Source organism: Protopterus annectens, chromosome 5.part0, assembly GCF_019279795.1.
Source record: "Protopterus annectens isolate FY-2018-M chromosome 5.part0, PAN1.0, whole genome shotgun sequence".
Classification (NCBI taxonomy): Eukaryota; Metazoa; Chordata; order Ceratodontiformes; family Protopteridae; genus Protopterus; species Protopterus annectens.
The window spans coordinates 1,290,067,668-1,290,080,001 of NC_056735.1; the positions used below are offsets into that span (position 1 = coordinate 1,290,067,668).

The following is a 12,334-nucleotide window of genomic DNA, read 5'->3' on the forward strand; positions in this document are numbered from 1 at the left end:
GCAAAACAGTATGCCCAATACACTAGTCATAGGTGACTCGATAGTGAGGCACACTGATGTCCCACTCACTAGGCTGAATAAGGAGAAAGTAACAGTCAGCTGCCTGTCAGGTGCCAGGATCTGCCACATAACACACACTCAGGTCCCTCAACAAAAGGTACAAATATGACTCAGTCATTGTACATGTGGGTGTGAATGACCTGAGACATACCTCCTTGGACTACATGAAAAGAGACATGGAGGAGCTCTCGGATTATGTAGCTCAGGCAGGTATGACCCTAGCCATGAGCAGCATCCTACCATCACCCAGAATGATACCACATTACAAGTAGAAAATGTCATTCTAAGGGGATCCAGTATCTGTCTGCCTGGGATGACATGATTGACAGACCTTGATGCTTTGCCAGAGATGGGCTGCATCTGTCACCCCTGGGCTTCCGGATACTGGTCAAGGCTCTTGCCACCCCTATAGTGCCTTTTTTAGGTGGTGTTCCAAAGACCAAATTATCACTGAAACAGTTACAAATAAGTGCAATCCGAGGGTCATGCTGCTCAACGCTAGAAGTCTAAATCTCAAAATGCATTCACTCAAAGCACTCCTTAAAATGGAGAACATCGACATTTGTGCTGTAACAGACACCTGGTTCAAGGCAGCAGAAAGCACCCCTACACTACCAGGCTATAACTCTTTCCACACATTTTGGCCCCAGAACTCAGACCGAAGCTCCAAAGGTGGTGGTGTTTCCATATTCATAAAGGATGTGTACACCTCCAGACTGGTAGCCCAACATAACGCATCAGAGATGTTTCAGGTGCAGCTAACATTGGGTAAGACAACAATCCAGGTTGTAGCCTGCTATAGGTCCTCAACCATGTCCAAAGACTCACACTCCACATTCCTAAGCACCCTGGAGAATATTAGGGTCCAACCTAACCTTACTAGGCAATTTCAACTACCATTAACTTGGAAAACTACTCATCTACCAATACACTTACCCAATGTTTCCTGGAGCTTATTAATTCCAATGCCCTGGACCAGCTCGTTCTTACCCCCACTAGAGGTAGCAACATCCTTGACCTGGCCATTACTAACATGGGTGACCATTGCTCTACAACCAATAGTCAACTCTTCCCTGGTTAGATCCGACCACAAACTAATCACCTTGGAAATGGCCCCTCCCCCGCAAAGGTAACCACCATGAAAAGCTTCTCTAAAGCTAACTCTGGGCTCCTAAAAACAGAGGTGGCTAACTTCAGGGCACCCATGCAAATGGAGAATAGTTGCATGACCACCGAATCATACATCAATGCACTGTACGAACACGTATACAAATGCATGGATCTCACCATACCCAACAGAACCAAGATGCTCTCCTCTAAAAAAAAAAAGAAGCCAATCTGGTGGTCTCCTGCCATAAACAAACTCTAAAACAGAAGGAGGGAACTGATGCGGAATAAGGTGAAGTCCCAAGCCTTTGATACCATTCCCCACTCAGGAATCATAGAAAAACTCACTAAACTAGGCATCAACCCCTATATCACTAGGTGGGTTGCAAACAGGCTCACAGATAGAACCCACAGTGTGAAAGTAGCTGAGTCCAAGTCAGACTGCTGACTAGTCATGAGTGGAGTCCCACAGGGTTCAGTCCTGGGTCCTCTCCTGTTTGGTATCTACTTCTCTGAAGTCCAGGCCAACAAGAAGGGACTCTGGCTGACAAAGTTTGCAGACAATTGCAAGTTGGGAGCTATCATTAACTCGCCAAGTGATGTTGACATCCTACAGAATGGCCTCACTGAGACCAATGACTGGTGTCAGAACCATGGCCTTAAACTCAATGCCAAAAAAGTGTCGTCATCCCCTTTGGGAAAAAAAAAACAGTTCCCATGAATTACCATATTGATGGTACTCCCTGAACACAGAAGGCATTATAAGAGATCTAGGAACACAGGTTGACAGCAACCTCTCTTTTGATCACCACATTGCCACTCTGGTAAGAGGGTCCTTCTATGCGATACATCTCATTACTAAGGGTTTTGCATCCGGGAAGAAAGAGGTCATTGTCTCCCTCTACTCTTCCCTCATTAGGCCAATCATAGAGTACAATTCCCCATTTGGCATGTACCTCACTAGACACCTGCAACAACTGGAGAGGCCACAAAAGTATCTCACAAAGAGGATCCTAGGCCTTAAACACTTGTCCTATATGGACAGACTCAAAAAACTCCAACTATTGTCTGTCTCATATCACCTACTTAGAGGCGATCTCTGCTTGACGTACAAAGTCATGTCTGACCCAGCTCTGTTAGAAAGGCTAAATACAAAGAAATCCCAATCCCTCCGCACCACATGCTCCAGAGACCTCAGCCTCATTACCACAATCAACAGAACTTACTGGAGGGACAGGTTCATAACCCAGAGACTGCCCATTCTATGGAATAGACCTCCCATACATGTCAGCAAGGTGCTCTGCTTGCCATGTATGGAATAGACCTCATATACATGTCAAGTAGAGCACCTTGCTGACCCTTTTCAAGAGAAATCTTGATGAGTGGATAGGAAATAGAAAATTCACCCTGGAGATAACTTCAGTGGCTCTACTCGACAGAGCACTGGGAACTAAGGTCGGGTGGCATGATACCAGGGTAATCATATGGCTAGGCTTGTAAAGCCTCCAAGGCCATCAGCCTAGTATACACCTATGAACCTATGGAGTGACTGGCTGGATGAATGGCTTCCTGCTTGCTGGAATGGCTGGCTGGCTAGCAGGCTGTCTGCCTACTGGAGTGGCTGGCTGGCTGGCTAGCAGGTTCCATGCTCACTGGAGTGGCTGGCTGGCATCCTGGATTCTTGGATAGCTGGATAGTTCTTGGCTTCCTCAATGGCTGGGTGGCTGGCAGGCTTCCTACCTGATGCAGTGGCTGGCTGTGTTCTTAGCTTCCTGGATAGCTGGAACCTGGATATATGGATACCTGGATGGCTTCCTGGCTTTCTCGATGGCTGGCTGGCTGGCAAACAGAGGCACTGGAAGCTGTTGAAGACTGGGGGGGGGGGGGCAGAGGGTGAGAAGGGCACTTAGTGATCTAAAAAGTGCATTTTTTTAAAAATGATTTACTACCACAACATAGGTTCACTTGGAAGACATTTTAAGCTTATCCAATTTCTCTTTTGGTGCTTGAATTAACATTTCCTGATTGGTCTTACCTATCCCATGGCTGATAATTGTATATCAGCCCTAGTGAGACTAAATATGATCATACTATAGATAATTTGAGGGGACCCATGTAAGGGATGCAGCATTTAGTAACTGCCTCTATCCATTAGTGGCATGAGGGACAATCCTGGAGTACATTTTCTATTTCCCATCCTTAGATTCAAGTTGCATTTGAATATGGACAAGGATGAGCTTTGTTTTACTTGAATGGATTACCTGTTCTGGAACAGTCGTAGCCTCCGTGATATATATCCATCTCTCCACAACATTCAGTTTAGACACCTGGCTGAGTATTTCTCATGCCATTTGACTTGCTGATGTTCAGCAGGTCCATCTGTATTAGATCAAAGGATGCCTTGTATGCCAGACATGTCAACTCTAAGCACTCTGTAGTATACTGGGTATAGTGATAAATCTTTTATGTGCTCCATACAAGACCTATTGTTTAGGACTTGTATTCTTTTAGTAAGGTATCTCTGTGGGTATTCCAATTGTTGCATGGGTCAAAGTGGGCATTATACAAAATGACTGACCTAATGAGGGCTTTGTAAAGGGGGACAATAACATCTCTAGATCTAGTCAAAATCAATTTGTTTATAAGCTGTGCAATATAGTAAGACTTTCTTATGACTCTGGGCACATGTTTGCCAAAAGTTAGGTCACTGTACACACAGGTTTCCAATTGCCAAACAACTAGGCCAGTTCTCAGGGGGCATTGTTAATATGGCATTTCCCTGGAGTATATGACTTCCTAAAGGATACAATGATGTATTTCTTGGAGTTTAGTTTCAATTCATGATTCTGGCACCAGTTAATGTTTGGGACAAACCTTCCTGCATGATGGCTAAGTAATTTGGGGATTTAATAACTGCTCCTAACTTGCAGTCATCTCAAACTTAGTCAGCCAAAGCCCTTTGGTATTTCCTTCTACTTTGAGATGTATATGCCAAACAGAAAAACTCTCAACACTGAACCCTGGGGGACACCACTGGTGACTGGTCTCTTCGCCTGTTTTGATCTCTTGCATCCTGTGAGCAAGCATACATGTATGCATTGTTTGATTCACCTTCCGGATTGTATTAACCTGATTGTATTAAATTATATTCCTTGTATAATGCAGCGCAACTTGCTAGAATATGTTTTAAATTTGTAGTTTGGAACAGTCTTCTAGTAAGCAATGAAACAAAATGTATTAACCAATAATGACAAAACTACCCTAAAACGCCACTCAAACTTCTGTCATTACAATCCACCAATATCAGTAAGTATGCAAAATCTCTGCAGAAGTAAGTCATCTAAATAATTCTACATTAAAGGGATATGTAACTAATGAAGAGGTTGCTGATAGCAAACAACTTTATATTTCATTGTTTCATCTACAAATAAAGTGCCTGTTGCCCTTGTAGAATAAATTGCCTATGCTACATTAAAAAAATGATAAGCTATTCATTTTGCAATGGATGGCAAACTGATAACAGAAACATAGTTACCAGGTAACCCCTCCAAAGGAGGACATTCATAGGACTGCAGCATCCACTCCCTTTAAAATACAACACAGTACAGTATCAACGATCCTTCTGTATACTGTAGGAGTAGAACCCACATGCTTCTGCAGCAAAAGCAAGTATATTACATGTTGTACTACTAACAATACCAGCAGCTTAGCATAAGTAGCACTAAACTTCTCTTCCCCTGAAGCTCTCAGCTCTTTAGAAAATCCACTTGGCACTCAACTAAATCTCTCAACTTGGCAGCACAAGAAATCTGGAAAAAGCCAAAATGTATTTGGGGGGGGGGGGGGGGGGGCAAAGGCCCAAAACCAGGGACACATTTTAAATATTGCTTGCATAATCTTAGAAGGTTGCTAAAATAAAGTGTTTTGTGTTACCATGTGTTTCCTGAAAGATAGGAAGACTGAAACTTAAAGGGCTATCATTATTTAGTGAGTTCAGTTGTCACTGATTTGCCAGAGAACCACAAATTTTAAGAAGAACAGACCAAAAGTATGAGCCAAATATTCTGTGAAAATCTGGCCAGTTGAAGGCTATGGACTCAAATCCCTGAATCACAAGTGGTGGTATGGGTAGAGAATTCAGACTTTTGTTTTAGCCTGAGTAACACTAACCGCCAGGTATACCTAACTGGGACATTTTACAGACACATACACACACACACACACACACACACACACACACACACACACACACACGCACGCACGCACGCACACACACACACACACACACACACACACACACACACACACACACATATATACATCCACACAACGGAACAGCATAACTCATACAAATAAACAAAACTCTCCTTATCGCCATGACTCTGGCTCTAGCAGCGCCAATAGAACAGAGGCAGCATAACTCATGTAACACAGGATGAATAAACAGAACAATGTGAGCAATCCAAAGGACACCACAGTTTATTCCAAAATAGTACCACAGTCCGTTACAAGATAGTTAAGATGTAACGAACTGTGGTACTATTTTGGAATAAACTGTGGTGTCCTTTGGATTGCTCACATTCTTCTGTTTATTCATTCTGTGGTTTATACTGCGGTGGTGGTGCTGCGGTAGCATTGTCGCCTCAAAGTAAGATGCTGTCCGGTTCGATTCTCAGCTAGAGCATTTTCTGCGTGGAGACATGCATGAATGGGCGTACCTTTGTTGAAGGTTGTGCGGCAGAGCTGGCAACTCAGTACGTAAAAATCAACTGCCAATCATTAGCGGACTGGAGTTCCACTGTGGCGACCCCTAACCGGGAAAAGCCGAAAGACACAATAACATTCATTCTGTGGTTTGCTGTTTTCCACTCCTGTAACACAGGGCAATGAGAGAACAAGAACAGCTAGTTTAGTTAGTTTAACTTCCAAGTGCAAATCCACATTAGCATGAAAACTCCACTTCATTAATTTTTTCTGACAGGTCTTACAGCTGTAAAAGTGGGTGGCTCCACCTCCCCCTGGCTCTATGGTTTTGGCACCCATGCTGGCAAATCCACATTAGCATGAAAACTCCACTTCATTAATTTTTTCCGACAGGTCTTACAGCTGTAAAAGTGGGGGGCTCCCCCTCCCCCTGGCTCTATGGTTTTGGCACCCATGCTGGCAAACAGAAAATCTCAGTCCTAATATTAGGATCTGTAGAAGCACTAATAAAAACATGCTCTACAGCCACAACCTTTGTAGGCCTCTTCCTGGTTGAATCGACACCCCCTTCAAGACTTGCAGCCTGCTGCATGATTTACAACACCCGGACCTAACAGGGAATAGCTCTGCCTGCAGGTCCAGATTGGTGATGTAACTGAATTGCCATGGAAAAACGGAAGTATTTTCGACTTTTCCATGGCAATTCAGTTTGTTTGTGTCTTTCGGCTATTCCTGGTTAGGGGTCGCCACAGCAGAACTCTGGTCCGCTAATGAATGGCAGTAGATTTTTACGTGCTGGCTTGCCGGGCCTAACGCACATCCTTCGATGAAGGAATGCCCATTCACGCATGTCACCACACAGAAGACGCTCTAACTGAGAATCGAACGGGCAATGTCTAACTGTGAGGTGACAATGCTACCGCAGCACCATGGCAATTCAGTATGAATCAAAAACTGGGACTTTTAATGTCTCACTGCTTCACAGTGCGGACAACGGGATGACATAGCTCAACCCATGAGTGTCCCACTGACAATGGGACAGCTGGTAGCCTTCATTAAAAAGTTATAAATGGGAGCGTGGCATGGGCATAATAGACAATTGTTACTACATTTGTGGTGAACGTGCCTAACCCTGGTTACCTACAAACTGGTCAGGGTGTTGCTTTGTGAACTATATTACTTCTGCTATTCAACATCTTGAGAACAATCCAGCAGGCAGACTGAGAAATAAGCAGGCAATCCATTGGGCAGAGCAAGTATTTTCAGCCTTTGTTCCTGTGTATGGAGTGCAAAAGACAATGCCTGAAATCACCATGCTTGCCCAAATTCTTCAGGAGGCAGCTAACCATACCTCATATCACATTAGAATGGCAAATCGAGAAATTACTTGAAATACGAACTGTGGTGTTACAAAGTTGATTGGCACTCAATATAATGCTTACTGCAAAAGGGGGGGTTATGTCCCCTAATAGGAAGTTGTTTTTGTTCTTATATTGGTGACTTTCATGATGAACAAGAAGAATTGGGCAATTTTATGGAGCAAAGGCCCAAAGATTTGGACAGCACCTGTAAACAGTGGACACTTTTTGAATGATTGGGCAGTGTATTTGGTAACCTGGGAACTAGTATATTACAAGGTATCATTACAGTAAATGGTATTATTCTTTTAGTTGTTTTAATATTTTCTGTTCTAAAGGCTGTAATCACAAAATGCTTGATCTCACCTGCACGTGAAATACTACTTGTACCTGATAATGAGCTTAAGGTAAATGAAAATTCAATCACTGTGGATGATGAATATTATGATGCTTTAGAATATTTCATCAAATTAAGAAAAATCAAAATATAATTGTGTGTACTGTGGTACTGTCAAATGGGGATTTGTTAGGAAAATGTATTTCTCATGATTATTCTTCACAAAATACATATTAATTTACAGTTTCTTTGTGAATGAGTCAAAATGTTTCTAAATTGTTTATGTTAAAAACAATATGTAGTATAGATGCAGGATTATGTAAACCACAGTTACCTAAGTTTTAGTATTTTCAAGTGTTTCATAACTGTATTCTAATATCAAGCTGAGTGTATTAACAGATAACTGAAGATAAACAAAATGCTGAAGGGGTTAAGGGATGTTCATATGATCAACAGAGCCTGGATGTGGAATGTTCATTAAGGCAGGAAAGAAAACAATGTGAAAGAGATTTTGTTTTATGTGAGCTCTGGCCTCCTTGGGGGATGAGTAGTTACAAGGAATGTTGGTGAGAAAAAACAAACAGGTCGCTAAGCCAGGTGGTTTGCATTTTTAAAACCGTCCTCCCCGCGGTCGAGTGGCCTCCGAAAGACATGCGTGAATGGGTGTGCCTTCGTTGAAGGTTGGGCGTCGGGCTGGCAACTCAGCACCATAAAAAATCTACTGCCAGTCATTGGTGGACCGGAGTTTTGCTGTGGTGACCCCTAACCGGGAAAAGCCGAAAAGACAAACGAGATTGTTACTAAAACATGGTTGATAAGTGTTTACGTGCAGCTCTAAGTAAGAAGCACAAGGATCTGCAGTGACCCTATTTGTTAACTAAAACTGAAAAGTCAGAATTCTGCATGCATGTTACTGATAAAAAATAATATATAAACTGTATGTTTTTGCTGCTTGGTGAGACTGATTTGGAAATATTTGTGAAGACAGTCTCTCAGCGCTGTGGTTTATTTGATAACAAAGTAAGAACTTTCCACATCCCAAAGAGTTATTCTTGACTCAAGACTAACAGGTAAATCTTTATTATTTATGTATATTTTTACTGCACAATAACATTTCTATACCCACATCTGTGTCTTGTGGTACCACTTAGGGGAGAAAGTACAAGTTCCCTACGATTCATCTGGCAAGGCTGCCAACTCTGTGATCATGTGGGGTGGTAGATCATCAGGATCCTTTCTATTATCTTTCTGAAGTTTCCCAAGTTCCCTTCCTCCAAGAATACATTTCCTTTTGTGCATTTATCCCTGTCAGTAATTGCTGCACCTTCTGAGCCCAATGCTCTGTCATATCATTTCTCTATAAATGCTGATTGCTGAGGTAAAGGTTTCATTTAGTACTTCTAACTGATCTCTAGCAATCTCAAATATATTTGCTTCTTCTTCCAATAAGATAATTCTGTTCTGAATCCTTCATTTCTTAATTTGTCTGAGAAATTCCTTTTATCCTCTCAAAAATGATCAACCATTGTAAATATATTGTAGTGTAAGTATGTCCAGTATTCTGGTTAATATTTTCATACTTTTAAAAATAAATTAATCAGAACTAAACTGTCAGCTGTGTTACAACATTATTTGGAAATAGAAATGTTAAACATTGATCATTATTAACTAAGCTGAGACTAAGGTACATGTTTAACATTTGCTTTGTGAAAATGCCCTTCCACACGGCTTGCTTTTAGGCAGCAAGATTTCCTGGTACTGTTCTAAACTACTTACAACTAAAGATTAAATGGCCATTGTAGGATTTAAACCATACCTCTCAAAGAATGTCCAGATTTGTACCTCAAAATTTTGGTGTGGTCCTCTTAAAAATGTATGTTTTTTCATCAAATCACTGGGATGACCTGAGGAATGGAATCACTAAATAATGACATACATCGGAGTTTCAGACTTCATATCCTTTAGAAAAATGCATTTGAACACAAATCCTGTTGTTCAAGCTACTTTTTAAGTTTATAACAGCAATATTTAAAATTTGTCCTTATTTTTGGTCCTTTGTCCCCCCATTATATCAGGCTTTGATCCGATTTCTTGGACTAAGAGGTTGAGAGGTATGATTTAAACTGCAGACTGATCTTGGTTTACATAGCTGTGGTTCATGGAGGGGAAGTGTTGACTGCCTGTGAGAGAAGGAATGGCAAATCTGAGCTTCAGTGTATTGCACTTTAAGTGGATACAATATCGACCTTTGAGCTGACGAACCGCCTTGTTTAGGTTGTTGCTGAAAAGTTATTTACTGTATTACAAATCATCTGCAGTCTGTGCTTTGCATTATATTCCCTTACCTGCATCCAATATATTCTTCCAGTATGACGTTTTGGCCAGACAGAGAATCTCCATGCATCTCACTGCCATTTCTTTCTTTTGACCATCATCACAGATAAGCATCTCTGTTAAGGAAAGATATAACACAATACATAATATAATTTACTTAACAACTCACTTGAACAAAGGGAGCAGCACTACATTTTATATGTTACATGGAATGCCTCCAAAACCTTGACAACTTACAGGCATAATACATTAAAAATTATATAACAAAGCTGACATCTGATACCACTGCTATAGGTTGGTTATAATGTAACTGCATTCATTTCTGTTTAATATATTACATGGTCCCACTTAGCATTAAAATGGAACACAACAATAATCATATATATATATATATATATATATATATATATATATATATATATAATAAACATATAATTAAGTAATAAAAGTAAAGGTCCCAAGAGGTGGAAGAAGCCCAATCCAAAGTAAACCGGCCTGGGACAGCCAACAGGCCCCAGCCAGGATGAACCAAATAAATGCTACAGGGAGAGTGAACCTTAACATTTATCCACAAGTTCTAAAGTTTTGTATTAATTCCTCTCTAATCTTTGAAATAAGTCACTTTGCGTCAAAATTCATTTAAAGAAGTTTTATTTGGGTTAGTGCTTTTGCTGGAGAAAAACATAAAGAGTACAGTGGAATCAATCCAGAAAAAAATAAACAGAAGCAAAATGGTTACAAAGCATGAACTGTAATGTTCTGAACACTGGAAACTATTGAAAACAGGAACATGAGATACACAACTAAACAAGCAAAGCAAAAGCAAACACAAATAAACCTCTTGAACGCTGGCATTCCAAAGCATAGCTTTACTTGCTGTGTAATCTTTCCATTTTTTTCTGTTGTTTCTGCAAATCATTGTGTTTTTCTAACAGATTTAATACACTAGGGTTAGTGCATTTATATGCTGACCCATTTACATTGACAGGCTTTTTACCTATAAAGGTAATATATAGGTAATAAGTAACTCTCCCACCATCAGTGATAGTTTCCCTCCAGCTATTGTCTATGAATGGTTCAAAAGACCTGCTCACTCCAGCAAAATCATCACTACAGATAGGGAGAAGATCCAATAGTTAATGCCTTCCTTTGTCCTCAGTAAGGTAGCAGAACCAGACTGCAAAACCATTACCTCATTAGGGCATAGTACCAGTTTACAAATCATTATCTTATTATGATTGTTAGAAATACCTAAATCTGTACACCACTATCATATGCATCCTTAACAGAATTTGATCTTCACAAAACTTGTAACTTTTAGCTTCAACAAGGATCTGGTGAAATTCATCTAGCATGTGAGATAGTGCATCAACTTTCAGGGTTTTAACCACTACTGCTAAGGTCTAACAGGTTAAAATGTTTTTTCAAAGGCCCATAAAAGCAAGCCAAAAGTTGCTCAAAAAAAAAAAAAAATTGGGAATGTAGCTTGACTCTTTAACCTGCTGGATCATGAGCCAGAGCCAAGCTCGGGTCGGCTCAGGCTTGCTCACCTCTATGTTCATACATTTTATAAAATCACATAATGAATCCATTCCATCTGCCCAGATAAAAATATTCTCAACAGATCTACTATAAACTTTCATTTTCCTAAACAAAGAATGTGCGTATTTACTTTCTCTTCCTAGTAGGTTATTACCAAATTAAAGTAGCAGGGGCCATAGTAGCTCCCATAACTACTCCCATCAGCTGCTGAACATATTTTTGATCAAACATGACAAAATCATGAGAAAGCATCTGCTCAGTGCACTGTACATTCTCTAACATCATACAGGCGGCCATTCCATTCCAACCTCATGTGAAATAACAATATATAGTGCTCTGACATCAACAGTTAATAGCAGATCATTTTTATTTACTTTAACTTGTTTTATCATCTCAATGAAATTAAACAAGTTTCTACTACATGAGACTTTTTCTCAACAATTCCTCCCAATGCTAAATCAATAAAAGTAGATATGGGCTCAAGAGCCTCAAGCTGAAAGAGTAGGTCTAATTAGTGGGTCATTAACACTTACTCACGCAGGGATACTATATATACATCCCATCCTTGATGTTAAAACCATAACAGATCATTTATTTCATTTTAAATCACACCATTAACATGCTTATTAAATAACCATACAACAATGTTCCTGTTGCTCTCTTGATATCCCTTAATTTAACATGCTTATAAAAATTCACAGTAGAAGACTGTAATATCATTTTGAAAAAATATATTCCACATAATCCATTAACAGCATTGCACCCTCTTTATCACCATTCATTATTCTGGCAGACTTATCATTATTTAATCAGTTTAATACTGTCCTTTGTTCCTTTTCTAAATTATAAAATCCTTTCTGTTTTAAAGACTCTGCATTTTTATCCCCATCAA

The 12,334-nt window shown here is 40.3% G+C and overlaps 1 protein-coding gene across 1 annotated transcript in view; it reads right to left on the bottom strand.

Moving 5' to 3' along the window:
• The window catches only part of LOC122802354 (ankyrin and armadillo repeat-containing protein-like), a 1,115,117-nt gene that overhangs the window by 436,555 nt on the left and 666,228 nt on the right, over positions 1-12,334 (bottom strand). Inside the window, exon 13 of the mRNA XM_044071991.1 lies at positions 9,912-10,016. Coding sequence (XP_043927926.1) covers positions 9,912-10,016 — 105 coding nt within the window. The remainder of the gene's footprint in view (positions 1-9,911; positions 10,017-12,334) is intronic.